Here is a 20726-nt window from a genome sequence, read left to right as displayed (position 1 = left end):
TGTGTACTCCCCGCATGCCGAGCCACGTGTGTGGGGGGACAGCCCACTTCCTACAGTGGCCGGGAGGGGAGAGAATCCAATATGGTTAATTGACAGGCCGAGCCTTTTACATAACAGCCTTCTCTATCTAAGTGGTGGTGTCAGAAGCCCCCCCCTCACACCCACACATCCCTGCACTGCTATCTTCCCTCTTTAGTCTCCATGACTCCCTCTTTCTTCCTCACACACACACGTTAAACCAGCAATTCCCATCTGGATGAAAACGCTTCTGATGAAGGGAATGGCAATCACAGTGTTTGTTATGGAGATGGGTGCGTGACTAATGGTGCGTGTGTCATCTCCTACACTTCCCTTCACTCTCTGTAGGATCCAGGTGTGTCCTCAGCATCTGTTACCATGGCGCAAAGGGAGATGTTTAAACACATTTCACGGGCGAAAGTATCCTGTTATGAAAAAGACAAACACAACTACACAAACAGTTTGTAAAAAAAAAAAAAACACAATCAAACCAAACACTTTTATCAACATTGTGTATATATATATATGTGTGTATAGAAAAGAAGATAATGATACAAAAATCTTAACCTTAAAATCTTAATCCATCTTAAAATAAAGAGGCACATCTACACCTGTAAACAGACATACTAGCACGCTCAGATCAATTCATAAGTAAAAACATTTCAAAAGACTTTATCAGAGACTTGGATCCAGATCCGAATGATGCTAATTTAGAGTTTTCACGAGGACCTAACTCTGCTCGCGGGAATAATCCTCTTCTTTAGTTTGTCTTTAAGGCAAACAACAATAACAACAACAGCAACACGCCCTTCAGAGCAGGACATGCAGCATCTCCAACTTGTCTTAATGTCTTTTTGCATCAGGATATCAGTGAAGGCAAGAACAAAAAAAAAAAAACATTTAACCACGATTCTGCAAAATCACATAGCATTACCTTCATTTAAAAAAAACATCCCTCATTTTATCATCTCTACAATGCATTCAGTTATTAACTATTAACTATTTAAATAAAAACATTTGGTTCACAAAATAAAATAAAAAAACACTTCAGTTTCATCTTTACAGCAGCAGCTCTGTAATGTCGTATTAACGTAAAGCTGACAGAGACACCGTGGTTTCAGCTTGTGCAGGCTTTTAAGTCATCTCTGCCACAGTGCAAAGACCCCCTAACTCTCCAATAATGCCTCTGACCTTTGCAGACATTTTATCTACCAAAACTTAAATAATTAACATTAAACTTCGCTGCCCACTTCTCAAATACAGATGTGTCCAAATTTCAGTCATTCAGTCAAAGGTCAAGTATTAACCACGACATCACACTGAGCACTTGAGGTGTTGGCAGAGGTGATTTTTTTTAGTTGGCTATTGCATCTCTCGCATCGGGAAGCAGAGATCTCCTACGAAGAAGGGAGCTAAACGTTATTCAGCAAGATGACGACTGGTGGTTAAATGGTCCCCACATACAGTAGCTTTGGAAAAAGGTAATATGGTTAAGATGGAGGAAAAGTAATGTTCTACTGTAAAACAAGCCAACCCCAGGGGCTGGTGACATCGATTGTAGCAGGCTGCATCCCAGTTCACAGCTACACGATCCAGTGCTTTTAGCGACTAACTAAAGGTCCACCTATTCACGTACGTGGTCAACATGTGGTAGGATAAGGAGTGACAACAAATAGGTACCAACTACTAATAAAAAACAGTAAAATGTGAGTAAAAGCTACAAAATAGGTGAACCTCAAGTGCAGACTGATTTGTTAAAAGCAATGTATTCATGTTGATTGATTTAGTTTTAACCCTGTAGCTGCATGATTTTATGAATACACAAAGACCTGAAAGCCTACGTTCTATTATTATGAGTTGTGTTCATGACAATAATCTTTTCAGTTCAGGCAGCACAGCACAGAATCCTTTGACCTGATGGTTGTTTAGTCTGTTAATAAAAACGAAGAGAGATCCAGCCCCCAGCAGCATCGGCTCTAACCGCGTCCCTCACACCTGACCGGCGGAGCAGCTTATTATCAGTTATACGATCCTGGATGAAGCGATCGGCTTCTTTGGTTTCTCCGCCAGAGTCTTTTCAGGGCTGTATGTGAGAGCCGGGCTGTTGTTGGGGAAGTGGTGAAAGGCCTGTGATGAGGTTTTGGCAGGGCTGCACAGGAGCTGGAAGCGCTGCGGAGTCAAAAAGTCACAATCAGTTGACTGGATTAACATCCTAAAATCCCCTTCAAATCACATTTAAAGACTTTGGTTCCGCAGACTTTCAATTTCCTTCGGTTAATAAAACAATATTCAGCAGTACGTGGCAATATGCGGGATTAAATTGTGTGGTGGTACAACCTGTGGCAGGGTTCCAGGAGTGGTGAGCAGGGCATAAATGGCCCAGATGGGGAGCAGAGAGACAGAAGAGAGGGTGAGGAGCCAGCCCAGTGTGGTGGCCCAGACAGGAGCAACGAGGCCTTTACCCAGGCTCAACGGAGACCAGCGCACCAGGGAGAACACAAAGGTAGCCTGAGGAGGACAGAGAGAGCCCACACGTGTGTGTGTGTGTGTGTGTTATTCCACAGCAAGCGGACACTCCACAGTGTGAAAGCAGGCCAGCGGCGAGGAGGTCACTCACAGTGCACACGGCCGGGGTCAAGTATTTCCAGCACAGTTTGAAGAAAGGCAGCGGGCTGTAGCCGATCATGTCCCTGATGTTGGCACTGAAGCGCTCGGCTCCTGTGGCCAAAGCAAGGACATCATGAGTGGTCGGGGTTTGCTTTGACATAGTGGTTTGCTTGTTTATGGTGCCGGCGGCCAAGTTTGCTCAGAAGGTCTTTGTTTCTATCCTTTACTGGAGGAAAAGCAGAGGTTCTGAGGACATTAACATCATAGCTCGTTACTGTATGTATTACGTGTAGAAGAACAACAACAATCAACACAACCAACAGCGGAAGCAGGAGTAAAATGTCCCAGGGAGCCTGTAAACACAGCGTGAGTCTGTGTCTGTAACAGTAAGTGGCTCCCGCTGCAGTGACAGGAACTTCATTGTGGAGTGAAATACCTTCCCACAGTTTCACCCTTAACTGCTTCAACTCATTCATTTTGTGACCTTGAAAAAATGTAAACTTCCACTATTATCAAAAGGGCAGAAGGTGCAGAGCAGCCCTGACCTCTGTGTTAGCTAGTCCTCATCAAAGCTGTAAAACAAGCCTTCCTACACTAACATCAGTTACACTCGTTTCATATCCCCTGCATTGGCAAAAATTAGTTTTTTTGTATTTCACAGCAACCTCTGACTTCATTGTCATAATGTCCTATACATCCTTTCCACCTAACAAAGTTTTTGCTTTAGAGGCCCCGGGTCTGGCTGTAACAAGGGCTCCCTGGGGCTGGCAGACTGAGAGGCGATGGGGCCCAGGGGCTGATTTAGGGCCCACAGGAGACAGACAGGGGCCTGGCTAGGAGCCAGTCTCCTTCCAACGGTGCACGGCTGCAGTCATATTCATATATTGTGAGGCCATGTGGAATGGACAAGAGAGGAAGTGGAGCAGATGATGTCGGAAAATGCCTTCATTAGTGATAAATAAACTACTATTTTTAAGAATATTAAATCACACGTATTAATGTTTTTTTTATTTGCCAGAATGTGGAATTGCTTTAGAAGATTAATGAGCACCAAAAGAATTTAATTAAATTCAGACTGGGAATAAGTCGGCAAGATATTTTCTAATCTACTCTAAACTAAATTAATGTTAGATTAAAAGATTAGCTTGGACAAAAAGAGGAAGAACGATGGAAAAATGAGATTGAACTAAACTGGGCAACAATGAAAAGAATGTGGAAATTTCAAAATAACAGGAAATTTAGGGAATTATAGAAAAGGAACAAGGAGAAAAAATAAGGGAAGGGACGGAAAGGAAAACGAGAGGCTTGAAAAAGAGAAAAGAATTTGAAAGAGAGAAATAAATGGTGAAGGAACAAAAGAGCATAAAAAGATATTAGAGGAATCCAAATGGTAGTATAGAAACAAGTATAAGAGAGTATAATAGAGTATAAGAAACAAGCAAAGAACCAAGAGGAGAAAAGAAGTTCATACCATACACCCAGCCAATGGCCATAGCCTGGAAGATGGAGAGGAGCAGCAGGCTGGCTCCACTGCAGGAAAAATGGTCATAGATCTGGAAAACATACAGACCACCCTGCGTTTGCGGTGGAGACAAACACGCACAACAGGAGGGGAAAAAAAAACATTAGTCACATGTCATTTAAAAGCTAAACAGAGTCTGAGAGCTCACCCCGACTGCGACTTACTGGTGTCACCATTACAAGCCCAATCAGGAAGCACAGGACACAGACGGACAGCAGCAGCAGCTCCCGGCGGTGCCGCCGTCTGATCAGGTGGGGGTACAGGTCGGTCACCGACGTCATCAGCGCCTCCAGGCTCACGAACTGCAGGCAGGGCTCAGTGTTGCATGACACTACATACAGTACACAACCGCCAGCTCACCATCCGCCTGTGTGCGCGGCTACCTGCGTGTCCAGCCCCAGCATGATGATCATGAGGAAGAAGCAGACGGCCCAGAGCTGCGGCAGAGGCATCATGGCTACGGCTCGGGGGTAGGCGATGAAGGCGAGGCCGGGCCCTTCGAGGACAAAGCCACACCGGAAAAAAATGAATACCAACTCACAACACACTCTTAAATATGCTTAAAGCAGAAGCAGCTGTCACACCAACAGTACATTTCAGGAACTATTTTCAGCTGCGTATTAATACGGATAAATCATCTCGGACAACAACAGAGCTCTGTGGCCCAGAGGAACACGCTTTGTTTATGGAGCACATATTTATGAGTGGTATTAACTTCCATCTGCCTTCCCCACCAGAAAAATCTCTCTCTCATTTTGGCAATAAAAATAAACCCTCCAGACAATGTCATGCTGAGGAGCTGTCAAAACACGAAGACGCATGATTGATTCAAAAGGTCAGTGTGCAGCGCTGATCCAAACTAATCCCTTTGCTCCTTTCCCGCTTTCCCTAAACATCTCATATTTCCGTCTCACCTGACTGGGCCACTGTGGCTATGTCCACGCCCTGCTCCTCGGCCATGAAGCCCAGCACCGAGAAGATGGCGAATCCTGCCAGGAAGCTGGTGCCGCTGTTCAGGAGGCACAGAAGGAAAGAATCCCTGGAAGGCACACGTGGGGAAATTACTTTATTGCTATGGCAACTTCAGGATGTACATAAGTAATCAGGAGAATTGATTTAAGCAAATAAATTTAAATTCTTCACTGAGGTCTTGATCTCTGGCCTTGTCTTGTGGGGCTGTGGCCTGTTAGTGTAAACACAGGCCAAGAGTTAAGTGTCTGGCTCCTAGTATGAGTGTGTGTGGGACTCCTCAAGTGTGGGAAACATGGCAGTGGGGCTTTTCTTTAAGGTGTGGCTGTATCAAAGTGTTTTCTCTGTCCATTCCAGCCATTCCTTCTGGGAGCCATGTGGCCAGCGGGAGCTTGCTCACATCTGTACGAGTGAATACGGGTTGTCTGAAGTGGATTGTAAGAGGGAATCTGTGTGGCTGGGAAGTGGGGCTGTGTGTGACAAAGTGTCTCACTTGTAGCAGTCATTGTTGTATTTGTTGTAGCTGCCCAGAGCGGTGAGGCTTCCCAAGCAGATTCCGTAAGAGAAAAATATCTGGGTACCTGCATCCATCCACACCTGCAGGAGGAGACACACAGAGCGTGTACAAAGCCTGAGGGTTGATGTAAACGAGTTTTTTATTTTACTACTACTGCTGATGTTTCAGTTTTGTTTTTGTGATCTATGTACAGAGCTGTAGAGCTGCTTTGCTGCTTGAAATAACAACTTGACGAATCTGCTTTTAAACATGTACAGCCCAAAGAGATCCCAGGTGTGTGTGTGTGTGTGTGTGTGTGTGTGTGTGTGTGTACCTGGGGGTCTGCCAGTCGGGTGTGGTTGGGTTTGAGGTAGTAGATGATGCCCTGGGTCGCTCCGGGCAGGGTGGCACCTCGCACCAGCAGCACAAACAGCATGACATACGGGAAGGTGGCAGTCAGGTACACCACCTAGAACGCACGCATAGTGTGTGTGGATGCGGTGGGGATGGCACAGGCAGAGAGAAAACAGGAAGGACACGTCTGTGCTGTCCCCAAACACGGATGAAATATTAAGAGAGGGAAACCTGGAAAGTTGGACCTGTCAAAGCTGTTGACAGACGGCGGTAAAATTACTGCAGTGCCCAGTCCCTGATTTTATTAGCTTGCTATGTAAAAGCCAAGATTTATGTTGTTTTTAACTTTTGTTGCACCTCAGGGTTTTTTTAAAAAATGACTTTGGGTCCTTACAAATAAATGTGAGTGAGCTAAAGGCTATGAACTAGTAAATAACAGGAACCGGCACATTTAGCTTATATTTGTGACCTTATGTGGATCAAATTAATCCAGAATGGGTTAGTATATTTATTTATGTAAAAAAAATATTTCCTGATTTTGCACCTCTTGGTGACTTACAAGACTTCAATTGTAAAAAGGGTAATTTAAAGCATTACTGGACAATTTTCTGTTCCCAGAAAACGAGGGGAGGCAGTGAAGGCATCCCAGTGCTCGCGGGTCCTGTTGTTTCTTGCTCACCTTTCCAGTGGACTTGACTCCTTTCCAGACGCAGAAGTAACAGACGATCCAGACAACGGCTAGACACAGAGCCAGCTTCCAGCTGACCGGACCCAACTCATCTAAACTGCTCGAGAGGCGGAGCACCTCCCGCCTGGAACACGCACATACGAAACACACCGTGTTGTGGCCAGCGGTAAATGATCAAAACCAGTGATGAACCCAAGGACTCACTCCCAAAACTCCATGACGGGGGACGTGGCATTCACAGGCAGGCTGCTCGTGTTGGCTGTCTGGTTGTGGTGGTCGAACAGGACACATGCCTCTGCATTAAAACACGAGCACACACCCCTGTCACACTTTGTACTTGTACAACTTGTACATAACAGACAAAATCAAAGTTCTAGTTCTTCTCCAGACTTTACGGACCGGTGTTCCAGGTGTTGTTACAGTGGGACCAGGGCAGCACCGCCTGGAAGCTGTAGGACAGGTAGAAGAGAGCCCAGGCCAGGATGACGATGTAGTAGACGCAGCCGTGCAGGATCATCACCTGGCTGGCGTAGCCAAGGCCTGCAGGGAAGCGGGGCACAAACACAACACCGTCAGCAGCTCCAAGTAGTTCCAGTTCCACATGAAAGCACTCATTTACCGAGTGGCAGCCCGCGTTCAGCACGGCTTCATTAGCAATGAGCGATGGCCTCGCGAGGCCTTGAGTGGGTTAGAGAGAGTGGGCCGCTCGTCTAGACAAACAGCCGCTTGTCCGATCCTCTCATCCAACCCGTCCATTTATCTGAAGGATAAAAGCGCAAACGAGTGAGGAATTCCAACAGAAGCCACTGCCTGCAGCCACGCGATGCCGCCGCCGCCGCGCGGCCGTCCCCTGCGCCGGGCGCACGGCCTTCGCACAGACGGGCTGTCAAGCCAGCCCCGGAAACACATGGCCCGCGTGCATGTGCGCATCTGAAAGCCATGTGGACGCTGACAATCATTAAACGCGCTGAATAACAGAAACGCTCTACACGAACAGGTTCTATTGATACCGCGCTCCGTACGTGGCCCAGATGTGCTACAGGCAAAGTGAAAGGGGAACAAGTGTCAGCTCGGCCCCGTGATGGCCAAGAATCCACCCAAACATTCAAACCATTCTGCAGCCAAGGCTACCAGGGAAGTGGGTCACGTCCCCTAATCAGCGTTGGCTGCTTATCATGTGATATCACTGAAGCATCCAGAAAAGCGAACGAACGGCCTTTGTGTCCAGACTGTTACACTACAGCCTTGTGTTCAACTCAAGCCTCTGGTGCCTTCTCAGCCACGGGCCCCATCATTTATCTCCACTTCTACTGCACCTATAACATAAACACGGCCAGAACAAGGTCGTCCGTAGTGCTTCGCTGTATACGTGGCGCAGCGTGATAAACAAAAGACGACGTGCAATCAAATGGACCCAGCTCCACTGGTCTATTTAAAGACGCATACTTTAATACATTCCTTCAATCCAGATGTTTAATTGCCTGAACCAGCTCCTATTTCTGAACCACATGTGCAACCTACAGTAAATAACTCCAAGCAGTGTTTTATTTCCCTTAACACTCATCACGCCAATCAGGGCAGATTATGTTCCTCTGGCGTAATTGTGCCTTAATTCGATGTTTTACCGCGGCCCTTTTGTTTGGATCGCCGGAAACCAAGAAAGCGAGACACTCGACCTCAAGCGCGTGTTTTTACTGGAAGGAGAGCGCTTGCCGAACGTGGCACTGCTCAGCTGCTTTTGATGCGCGAGCTGAGATTAAATGTGAAGCGCACATGCGCGGAGCTGGCGGGGCCTGATTAAGAACACTCTGTTTATGACTTTGGTCTTGATGTGGACTCAGGAATGCTATGACTGTTTGCATAAGCACGAAAAAAAAAAAACCCGAAAAAAAACCCCACGGGGACGAGAAAACAGGGACCAGAGGATGCGCGTGAGTTAATGTAGGACTTCAACGCATGCTACTACTCAATAAATGACGGAGCGGAGCGAGCGCTGCGGTTCGAGGCGAGCGTACCTCCAAACAGAGGGCAGATGGTCCTCCAGGCGCTGACCCCTCCCAGGCTGGTGTACTGGCCCAGCGACATCTCCAGGAGGAACAGGGGGATTCCACACAGCACCAGGAACAGCAGGTACGGCACAAAAAACACACCTGCACGCAATGATGTGACGACACATATCGATGGCACCTTCAGGCCTATTTCTACAGATACAACAGAGAGGGGCGACGTTTACCTCCTCCGTTTTTGTAGCAGAGGTAGGGGAACCTCCAGACGTTGCCCAGGCCGATGATCTGGCCCGCCACGGCCAGGAGGAACTCGGTCTTGCTCGCCCACTGGCCTCTGGCGAGCAGGTCGTCTTTGGCGCCGGCGTTCCCCTTGGGGGCCTGGCTGTTGAGCAGCGGGTACGCCTGCTGTGGAGGCTGCTCGTCCACCATGGCTGCTTCGGGCGAAGACACCCCTGCGTAAACTGTACAGTTAAATAAAATAATAATAATAAAAAAAAAAAGAGTGAAAAGTCTAAAACGCGGGGTTCACTGCCATGTTCACAGCCCGAGTAGCTAGGATTGGACTGGTTGTTTGGCAGCGTCACTTATCTGTGAGGTATGTCTGAAGGACGAACCAGGGTGTGTGTGCGCACTTTATCTCTACTCTGCAGCACACGCAAGGAGAGAAAAGGCCCATTTCAGTTTATCCATGTCGCAAAGATTGGATTTTGGTCTAACACCCAAAATCCTAAAAACACAACAACAAGCCACTTTATACACTTCCCAGCTGATTAGGGTGAAGCCGTCAGAAAGGTGATAACTTTACAATGTTCATTATTGAGCATATTACACAGTATGGGCATCCAAAACAACGTATGGAGAGAATATCCCCTATAATAGACACACTTGTGTCACACTGTTTGAAGAAACATAACAAGCGTCCTTTTACGGAGGACCCAAACACACTAGATCAGGTTGGATAATAAAAGCAGGAAGCACGAGGGGCGCTTATATATGAAGACAAAATGACGTGGTACGTAACATTTAAAGATACAATGTAACTATAATATTACTATTAAAATGAAAACGTATATACGCAGACGTATATACTTTACATAGTGCAACTCAAAACGACAGCTTATACACATAGAACGTTGCTATGGTGATTTTTATTTCACGTGCTCGCCGCTAGCGGTTACTGGCTGATGAAACCGCAGGCGCCGAACCAGTGGGGAAGTTGACGTGACCCCAGTGGTTCCGCCCCCTCGGTCCACCCCCCGCTGGGCCATGCGGACTCCACGCTGTCAGGACGAGCCTTTCAGCGAGCGGTTCGTCCAGACCAACGGGACGCAGCGGGGCGACGCTGTAGACGCACGAGGCTAACGTGACGTTTCCGTTATCGCTAAATTCCCAGAAGCGCACGTGTAGCGTTCCGAGGAGAACGTCTCAGCGGAGGCGCGCGGGAACCAAACGACGCTCTGCCGGAGGAACCTACGACACTCCAGCACGAAGCGGTTCACTAATCATCCCCGACTGTCGAGTGAAGCGACGGACTGCGCCGAAATGGACGCTGCGTTCCCTACCTGCGCTATTCCCGCAGCTGCCTACACCGCGACCACCCCTGCGTCCGCCGGCGCGGATGGTTTGTTCCGGGCAGGAGCGGCGGCGAGAGCGAGGGGGGGGGGGGGCTGTTGCCCAGAGTTACCGCCTCGGTCCAAACATGCAGCGGCGCTAAGTTCGGCTCTAAGCGGCACGAAAGCGTATATAACACACGAAGAGGTTACGAAACGAGCCCCACGGCGTCACGGGGCAATTTAAATATTACAAAACACAAAGCTTTTCTACTATTTGAACTTTGTTTAGAGGAACGTGTAGGTTGACTCTTGACAACACGTTTAAGTATAATATTAATAAAAATAACAAGTTATTTATGTGTGACAATTTAGCATGTGTAACAAGCAACACGTGAAAAGTTTCATTTCTCTTTCGGATTTGGATCCACCTCCGACTGTGACGTCATCCTGCAACAACGGATAAAGGTTCCTGTCCGCCAGAAATAATAAAAATAATGATAATAATAATAATAATAATAATAATAATAATAATAATAATAATTGGGGGGCAGAAGAACCATTTTTAATTTTACACACATTAGTTTTTAACAACAAAAGAAGAGCACAACATTACTGAAAATATACTTAAGCTAACGAAATATAATATCTGTCTAACATGGGTGACATGGTGACAGGGCACTGTCACACAATCCACTGTGTTTGTCCCTGCATTACTGCATGTCACCTGAACACTGTATACCAACAATGGTCACATGGCAACACAGCGTCTATAGATACAGGATGCTGTTTAACCACAGTCAAATACGCCACTGGTGAAACTGGAGCCCCATGATGTCGACTGTGCCCTGCTAACAGTCTGGCCAACTTAAGCATCTCGGCCACCTCCAGCAGCTCGCGGCGTTTTTAACGGGCTGTGTCACTGCCGGTGCTCGTTCAGCTGAGCATTTATAGCCGCAGTTAAAAAAGGGCCAGTCTCCAGCTAAAACGCTGCTCCAAAAACCACATTCCACTGCTAAAACTTAATAGGCCACATTACTATGTGCATAAATCATGTTAAAAAGCGCTTTACTTCAACCTATGGACATAAGGACACTTCTGTTGCTCTGTTTCAGCCTAGAGGATCATGAAGTCGCCACGAAATGCAGAACGAGCCATGAAGTCAGCGTGTGACCAGTGACCATGTCTCCTCTGGTTGCCTCTGGTTTCATTTACTTCCAAGAAGTCTGAAGCCGAGCCTGAGACCAGGTCTGTCATACACTTCACATGAGAAGGACTGGGTTCATCAATTTATGGATGAGTGGAGGCTCATCCGCACACTCACACAATAACGAGGCCACAGCTTAAAAACCTACAAGTCCTTAATAATTCATTCAACAGCTGTAGTGATTCACCAGCTTTAGTTTTGCTTATCTAAGGAACATGCAGGAAAAAAAACTGTGGCATTAGACCAATTAGATAAATGTTAGTTTCCTCAACTGTAGGAAGAATGTTGTGTTCTTTACTACGTTGCAATCAGTTGGTGCTACTACACTTTCTGCTTTATGACCCCTGATGACCTGTAGTGCTAAAACGTGTATGATTAGATAACGTTCAAGTGTTAAACATAACACATCCCACTGAAAAAGGCTTTCAATAAACAGACCTCTCACCCTGGGTGCATGGGCAAGTCTTTATAATTGAAGAAGCAACATGATCTTACTGTAACTAAATAAAAAAAAAACAAATTGGATAATTAGAAGCAGGATTGGTGTTAAAAGCTCTCCAGTTGCCAAAGCCCCCACATCAACAGTAGCTCAAATCTGCAGTTGAGGTCTAATATGAATGAGTAGTAAATTATGTCACAGTCTACTTCGGTCCTGCTCATTAGTGCAGAACATTGACCAAATAGCTGTAGGTCAGGAGTCAGGACGCGTCTAGCCATCATATACTCAAATTCTTACGCTGCATATCTTCCCTCAAATCCCCGCTCCGGTCTGCTTCCCAGGGACCAAATAAAACTCCAGCGTTGAGGGCGGCCATTGTTCCCGCGCTGACGAACGCGCAGCGGCAGTAAACGTGGAGCCACGGCGAGTAACTCAGACCAGGCGTAGCTGCGCGCACTTTCTGCCGCGCTTCACGGCCGCTTTTATGGCCGTCTGGCTTCCAGGGCAGTGGGTCACGCAGGCACAGCGGTACCGTAGGTGTTGCGAAACCTGCCGGTTGCGTAAGTGCACGTTTGTCTGAGCCTCCTGATGGGAAGCATCGTTGCGGTTGTTTTACAGGCAGGAGAGTCAGTGTCACAGCAAGGATCTACAGCCGCTCAATACTCAAGGTGAAAGGCTTGGGCTGCTACACGCTCCCTGTACGAAGCGTCACGCCAGCTGAATTGTGGGTATTTAGCTGGTTTCTGGGTGTGGGGTTGGGCAGCGAGATGCCCCACACCTGCCCACTCAGCTACAGTAAGTCAACCTGAGCTCCAGGTACATGTGAAAGGTAACAGGCTGCACAAACAAGCCTCAGTTGGGATTGTTGTAGGCTTAAAAGGACACTTAACAAACCCACTCAGGTTACAGTTCAATCCTTTCATGTCACGTACAGTAGGAACATGAATAAGGAGTGACTACGCCAATCTCTCCATTATTTGTGCATAAAAAGGAAAAACACGCCCTCATAGATTCTGACAGCTTAACAAAAGCACTTAATGACTTGGAGTGAGTGAAATAACGATCTTTACGCCCCCTCGTTTGCCAACCTACAGTAAGGCTATCTGTTTAACCAACAGTCTGACAACTATCATTGTCAGCCCAGACAGATGAATGCAATACAGTGTTTGGACAATGAGTCACATTCTTTTTCCGCGTTCTGACCAGACGTGCTCCTCTGCAGCTTCAGGTGTGAGAAATGGAAACGCCGTTTGCCGCCTCGTCTGATCGCTGTGAAATAGAAGGCGCGGATGTGACAACCGCCACCTCTTCACCGTGTTCCGTTCTCCACTTCCCATGGCCTAAATGTAAACATTCCTGCGGCCTGCCCCACTTTTCCTCCCCAGCGTCCGCTGAAAACATACCTTGTCAGAGAGGAGCCGGCTGAACGTAACCCCTGGCCTTATGTCCACACCACGCAGGGCTCCCCTGAGGCTTGCGGTAGCCCGGCGATTTGCCGCTGATAATCCTTCCTGCAGATTTTATGGGAATGTTTTGAGCGGCAATTCCCTACCGGAACCTTCTAACCGCAGCGGTGCGGGCTTAACTGGAAATTAGAAAGTCATTTGTCCAGTTGTTAGGTTGTCCCTTTCCCTGATGATTATCAGCTGACATTTACAAGCGAGCAGGTAAAGACCGGGGCTTGAGGTGATGGGACTGTTCACTAATTGATTCAATGGAAGGATCTACACGTATTCACAACTGAACATCATAAAGTGTTTCTATGTACAATCTATAAATATCAGTTATCAATATTAGGTTAAATCTTTCTTTCTATGTCTATATATTTTTAATAATCCTTTTATACACTATAGAGTCAGTCAGTACTGTCACCCAAGAACTAAAACCTCTAGAATAGTTTGATTTATAGAACACAGGCGCACAGACTCTACTTTACTACATCTTTCCACATGCTAAACTTACCTCTGTTTGTGCAGATATAAACTCACTGTAACACACGACTGAACCTGTTCGTTCAGGACCTTTTCACTGAAAACCCGGGATCGGCCCTGCTGCCACCTTGTCCGTCCAGCCTTGGACGAGGCTGTGAGGATCCAGACCCCAAGGCAAATCTAGGCACGGCAAACCAACTCGGATTCTTGCTGTGCACTGAACCTGGGCCAGCGGCTAATTGGCTGAATTTGGGGGTGTGAGACTGGGGTGGACTAAGAGCTTAGTAGCTTACCTCACATTTAGCATGGACCTGAGCAGCAGCCTTCAATGATGAAGATTTGGTTAGTAAAAGGTAGAAATCGGTGAGTATAGAGGCCTCAGGACCCTGACAGCCTAGAGTGAGGAATGCAAAACATGCAGCATTAAGCCTCTTCCACCAACACTGACACTACATAGAAACGCTCCTGATGTGGCTAATTATCAGTGGCAGGTAGCCCACATATCTCCACTGTGGTTCACATGACAAAGGCCGTGGGGTACCTGCAATGTAATTATCTCGTTACAGGCCATCACTCCCATTATAACCTGACTCGGATTTGATTATTCCATTACGGTGTTCATTGCCGACTGGCCGGCTCTCTGACAAGGTTTTACACGCTCGGCTGCCGAGAGACTTAATTGAGGTTAAGCACCGAGGGGCTCGGAGGGCCACGGTGCTCCGCCGGGGATTTGTGAGGGGGCCCCTCGGCAAACAGCGCTGAACTGAACATGCCGGAGCCCCCTCGCTGTTTGGTACATTAGTATATCATATTTTACTCATAACCTTTTGACCTCTTGCTGCCCCGTTCGCCAATTCCCGCGTGAACACACTTTCGCAGCAGGCTCGTGGATGCTGGTGAGCGTCTCGGCTCTGCCCAGGTCCGCGGTACTGGTTCCGCGTGGCCCCTCCTGCCAGAACCCCCTCATAAAAGGGCCAGATTCTTCGACGCGGGCCGAAGGCACCGCACGGCGATGACTGAGCGCTCCGCCCGCCAAGTCCAAGGAGCTGCCTCAGCAACTGTGGTCGAGTCCCCAGAAAGGCCTGGAAACATGTGCGGTTAACTTTTCAGGCGTCGCAGGAACCTATGCAGCTAAAAAGGCGGCACGAATAAAAACGGGCGCGCGGTGACTGCACTATGTGAGGTGTCGCCTATTTATAGAGCAGCTCGTCTGTAACCTCATAAAAGAGTGAGCAAACTGTTTTGACTCATGGTGATTTGACAGAATCTACAATGATTCTATTCTTATTTGCTTACAGGTTTATTTACAGTTGATTTCCCATTGTTTTACTTGTCACTGCTTTTTATGCTTTTTTAATCTGTTTTATTGTTTTCCTTAATTATTTTATGTTTATTACTGTTTATCCTTTGAACATATTTAGCATATTGTAAATGCCCTAAATGCCTTGTTCTTAACTTTGAGTACTTTGTTTTTAGGCTTTCTTGTTCTGTGTCATACAGGTTCTGAAGACCAGCAAAGACCAACATGACCGAGAAGCTGTTTTCGTATGTGACAGACATGAATATTGGCAGCCTTTCACCTTTGTGCTGGCAATGACTCAGCTTTTTTGTGTCTGCTCGGTAGGTTTCACACAGCGCAACACAAAGTCAATACGTCGTACAGGAAATAAGTTTTGAATAAAAACAACTACCTCCACATCTCATTATGATCTTTAAAGGTGGCACAGTTCTGTCACAGCAAAGCACAGAAACACACGCACACAAACACACACACACACACACACACACACACACACACACACACACACACACACACACACACACACACACACACACACACACACACACACACACCTGCACTTGATAGCACCTACCTGTGGTAACTCGACACTGCTCGCTGTGTAGTCTTCTGAGGTGTTGAACCATAGAAATCGTCGGCGCGGGAGGAATTTTTCCCCCCAGAGAACAATAAAAATACACTTAGGTCAGTGTGGGAGGAGCAGACAGGCGGTAAACACTCAGGTGAGCTCAGTTATTTTTTTATTGCTGATAACATTAAAGGGGCATCATGCAGGAAAAGCAATAATCCTCACTCACCTTCAGGGAGACTGGCGATCTTCCGGTGACTCTTCAACTTTGGTGAAGCACGGCTAAGCGGAACGCTTGATACTGAAGACATCACAGGTGTATGGGACGGGGAGGGAGGGGCCAACAGCCTCAGGGCAGCCTCCGCGGAGGAAGGAGGCTTGCGTTAGCTTGGGTAATTATCTGTCATTGTACTCGTCATTGCTAATAATAATGAGACCTGAGTATTAGGATCAATTGAGGAGGATAAACAGAGACTAAAAGACATATTGGGACACTTACTGAATAGTTTTTGAATCTGTTATCTTTAATGACCAATAATGTGGGACCTCTGTCACTGTACGTATTTAAAGGTTCGATTCAGCGGCTGCTTCTCCTGTGTTTGCTCTGTTCACACTGGCCAGGTTGCGGAAGCTGGCAGCGAGTGGCTGCAGCGGGTGCCGGGGCGTGGCTGTGTGCACAGGGGGTGTGCAGCGCCACAGCGGAGGCCCGTTTATGGTCCGACAGTGGGCCGTGGCGCCGTTTCATCTCTTGCTTTTATGTCTTCATGGTTCAGAGGCTTTGCTTCTATTTATGAAATGATGAAAAGAGAAGCACTTTAAACCCGCTGGTCCGACTTTGACATGGTTTAGTTTTGCACCCTCGGTTGTTATTCAGCGCGTTACTTCGTACGGTTCGATGGTGGATTTTCTGCTTCAACTTGTATTTCCCAACCATGCGTCGCCTTGTCCAGTTATATCATAACATACCCTCCCCCCCCCCACATTGGTTGAATTAACCACGGCCTTTTACTTTTTGCTTTGTACACAGTGTCTGTCTGTTGACGCTAACTGACGGCTCAGGTTTTGCATTGTGGCCGCCCCGCCTTCATGATACAGTCTGGTCCCATCCTGATAGAGTCAACTGTTCAAATGCTCTGCAGCTGTTAGACATGTTGCCAATAAAGCATTAGGTAAGGTGTCACCCAATTAAAAGTGAAACATGCTGTCACGTTTAATCGTGAGTCAAGAGCCACGTACCTTATCTTTAAACGCTGGGTGGAGATGCGTGAGAATGCACTGCTCCCATGGCGCCTAAAGCTAAAAAACACAATCTGTGCCAGGACCTTCAAGTACTAGTTGTACTAGAATTAGACAACATCATTAAAAGCTAAATACCAGGTCAAGCTAACTGACTAGATTTTTTAATAATTATGACAGGGTTTAGAAATAAAGACGGGTTGGCAGTTTTTGTCTTTGGAGAACCGTGCAGTTGCTCACGCTGCTGTATTACAGTGACTGTGAGGAACAGGCTGCTCCTGCGTCATCCAAACAGCAGCACAAGGCCAACTGCGAGGATTCAGCACAGATAGCTGCTGATGAGATGTCTCACTGTGGGAGCTCTGCTTGTTGAAGGTCTGGGCTTCCAGTCCGGTCCCTTTAGGTCCTTTTACTTCCTGGTTCCAAACATGCACAGGCACAGGGAGGAGTTAAGCTCATCAGCTAAACTCAAAGCGGCAAAAAGTTCCTGTAATTTGATTCAAAATAGTTTAACAAAATGGCCAGCCACCCATTGGTTGCCAGGGGGTGTTTCCCTTGCTGTCGCCATGTGACTGGAGCAGAAGAATGAACCAGGCAAAAGCGCTGCAGCGAGAGACGTCTGGCAAATGTGCTTGGAGACAAATCTGCAGCCTCAACCGTCTCTTGTTTATCACAAGCTGACTGGGCTGGAGAGCTGGAGATGTGCTGATGCAGTTCTGGATGCAGGTTTTGGATGAGAGGAGCCAGTTTGGCTCGAGTTAAACCAAGCCCTAATTCACACGAGGTTGTACTTAAACAATGGTGGGCTCTGAGCAAATTGTGTTGTACGTTTGGGCAGATTTGCAGGATCTGGAATAGACATCAATGTCTGCACAAGACTTCACATCCATAGCTTACAGATACAGTATTAGGATCCTTGCCAGAATATTGTCTTGGCCTAAATACAGACCCAACTAAATTACAAGTGAGATTAGTCTGATGGCTGCTCTGGTCTTATTGTTGCTAAGCAGGTTGGCTAGAAGGCAAACTCACTGGCCTCTATTAGATCCACCGGTACAGCCTGATTCAATCCAATGTAGCAACACTAACTACTTAAATTCCACTACATGTTGATTACTGACGTCTGGGTCAGTGATGGAGTCTATTGAATTAAGTGATGCTTCTAATAGTTTGTCCACCGTACCTAAAATGAATGACGGTCCTAAGCATGTCTGATGCACAGTGAGGGCATAAACAGCATACCAGACACTTGGTTTATAGAGATCTCCACATTACTGTGCATGGTTGGCTCCCTATTATTTATTGGCACCCCAGACTATTAGAGCACATAGCTGAGCGAGCTACAGCTTTATAAAGTCAACACACACACACGCTCTCTGTGCTTATTTAAACACAGTGTTTTCGTGTGTCCACAGTTTGAACGCCAGCGACAGAAAGCACGTAAATATCAGACTCCAGCTGCGTCCACTTCCCACTTCTGAAACTCACCACATGTATTATTCCGTGTATGTACTGTATGTGGGGGGACCTGGGGTTCCTGAACCTGCATTAGTGGTAGAGCTGGAACAAGCAGTCTTTAATAATGTAAATCAGCACGGCTGAGGAAACAAGTGTTAGGGATCTACAGTACCTGAGTGTTAGCCAGAGATGCCCAGAGGATTTGAATTGTTAGGTAGGCGTGTGTGTGTGTGTGTGTGTGTGTGTGTGTGTGTGTGTGTGTGTGTACACACTGTGTACGTGATTGTAAAAATAACTATTAGGTCTGTATCTGTTTCACCTCACCTCACCTCTGGACGTTTGGAGCAAAAACAAATGAGAGAGAGAGCGCGAGAGAGAGAGAGAGAGAGAAAGAGAGAGAGAGAGAGAGACTGATAGAGAGAGAGAGAGAGAGAGAGAGAGAGACTGATAGAAGCCAAAAGGAGTGCAGGACCCCATCGAACAACACGACCATGGTCTAATAACCTTTCCACTATGAGCCTGTGTCCTTCCTGCTCACGTAACCCATTTCTTTTGTTTCGTGCCTTCATTTTGAAGTGCTACTTTATATAAATGACAACAAAGTTGATGTTGAAGTGCACAGCATAAAGGGAGCCCGGTCCCGCAGTGCCCTCTGCTCTGTCTGCCTTTGTGTCTACTCTGTCTCATTCCGTCCTGACTATGTGACCTCTTCTCTGACTTGGTACCCTGTATAATAGCGTTATCCTGCTGCAACTTCAAACTATTTGGGACTTTCCCGCATCTGAAGACGAGGTTATAGACTTTTGGGCAAGAGCACATTAACTTAACTTGCTTAAAGAGTTTGCTTCTTGCCTAATTGTTGCTGTTAGAATAACCCATGAGCTACTTTTCCAGGCAAGGGCTAATTGGGGCTTTCTTATTTACCACTTTAGTAAAACCACAGGAGCCAGTATTAGGTCGGCCTCCATCTTTTTTTATCCTACCGCGGTTGTTTGGGGTCACAGATCTGACATAACAATGGTCAGACAGAGATGCAGAAAGATTTTGGCACAATTCCTTTGATTGTGGAGGGGAAAATGTGCAAAGGAACTATGACAGCCAATAGGAAGACAAACATGACAAATAGTATGTGGTTTAAATAGTTTTTGATACAGAGAGGATGTAAAAAACCACTTTGCCGCAAGCAGATCACAACCCAAAGCCTGAAATCTGCAGTGACTGCTCCCCAGTGTTTTCAGATGTAACAGCATCATTCCACAGACATTTAATTAATAGCATTGGTGATGTCAGTCATGATGGATGGATGAAAACAAATTATTTCATCACTCTGTCAACAGGCTTCTTAAAAACCGCGCAGGCGTAAAAATATTCAAGTGTTGAAGGGCAAAGAAAAAAGACCCACATCACGCAACACACAAATGTGTTTTCCACTGTATTCTGCTATAATTAGACTATTATTAAACGGAGATACAGAGTCATTCCTGTTGCAGTTACACCCACACCCTCTTCCCCTCCGACGGGGCATTCCAGGCATCTTTGCTGTGAGCATATACGTTGACACGCGCTTTATCTGATGGTTTAGTCTGATGATCAAGACTCACAGATGAATCAGTATGTGGTGATGATGATGCTAATGATGATGATGATGATGTTGTGTATACTGATCTTGCTAAATAAAACTACCTTCACTATAGCTAGCTATGCTAATTTCCAGCTTTATATGGATAAAAATGAATTTTATCACAAGGGCTGCTACGAATTATTATGTCATCATGTCAACATACTGGTGAATTTAAAGTTTTTTTAGTTACTTTAGGCATTGTATGCATATTGTATGCGTAATAACAATGAATAAAAATAATTTATGAAGTATAATTTCAACAGTCACTACACAAAGTGAAACAACAGCAGGCCTCTCTAGTTTATTTTGTGGGGAAATAGTTTGTCTCCTGCCTGCAGCTTAGCTGTAACTGGCTACAGTGAATGTACTTCATTAGTGTGAAGAAGGACCCTGCAGGGTCTCTCTCACACACACACACACACACACACACACACACACACACACACACACACACACACACACACACACACACACACACACACACACACACACACACACACCTGATGTTTACATACTTTATGCGACATCATGGAAGTTTTAGCTGAAGATCAGGGAAAAACTCCCCCATGACTGGCTGGTGATTTATGAGCGTGGTTTGATTTATGGTTTGCTGTCGAGTGTTTTTACAGCCTCAGTATATCCAGACACTCTCGCTATGTGGCCCCGAGTCTCATCTGTTTCTGTCTATTTCGCATCACGCTGTAGCGAAGCGCCTTTAAGGTTTAGCCGTGTTATCCGAATTCACTTTGTGCAATG

The 20726-nt window shown here is 46.5% G+C and overlaps 1 protein-coding gene and 1 long non-coding RNA gene across 6 annotated transcripts in view; one reads left to right on the top strand and one right to left on the bottom strand.

Moving 5' to 3' along the window:
- Nucleotides 1–503: 503 nt before the first annotated feature.
- On the bottom strand, nt 504–15808 carry LOC114870048 (sodium- and chloride-dependent GABA transporter 2-like). 2 transcript variants are annotated; one of them, XM_029174675.3, is made up of 15 exons: nt 15662–15802; nt 8888–9121; nt 8670–8804; nt 7054–7194; nt 6859–6949; nt 6646–6778; nt 5947–6081; nt 5610–5713; nt 5062–5186; nt 4531–4643; nt 4312–4449; nt 4097–4199; nt 2636–2736; nt 2356–2526; nt 504–2187 (listed from the first exon to the last, which is right to left on the bottom strand). In XM_029174675.3, exons 1-15 carry the CDS (start codon nt 15711–15713, stop codon nt 2041–2043), a joined length of 1923 nt encoding a protein of 640 aa, XP_029030508.1. In that variant the 5' UTR covers nt 15714–15802; the 3' UTR covers nt 504–2040. The 2 variants fall into 2 exon arrangements, with proteins under 2 accessions (XP_029030508.1, XP_029030513.1); XM_029174680.3 differs by lacking the exons at nt 504–2187; nt 2356–2526 and having other exon boundaries at nt 2718–2851; nt 15662–15808.
- LOC114870057 (uncharacterized) overlaps nt 9846–20726 on the top strand; it is a 51269-nt gene continuing 40388 nt past the window's right edge. For 3 of the 4 annotated variants that reach the window (XR_003788249.3, XR_008692508.1, XR_003788248.3), the window contains exons 1-2: nt 9846–11458; nt 15288–15407. This is a non-coding gene — a long non-coding RNA (uncharacterized LOC114870057). The remainder of the gene's footprint in view (nt 11459–15287; nt 15408–20726) is intronic. The other variant, XR_003788250.3, reaches the window with a different exon arrangement.

The sequence above is a fragment of the Betta splendens genome, chromosome 2, assembly GCF_900634795.4.
Source record: "Betta splendens chromosome 2, fBetSpl5.4, whole genome shotgun sequence".
Taxonomy (NCBI): Eukaryota; Metazoa; Chordata; class Actinopteri; order Anabantiformes; family Osphronemidae; genus Betta; species Betta splendens.
This window is presented reverse-complemented; position numbering and strand designations above follow the sequence as displayed.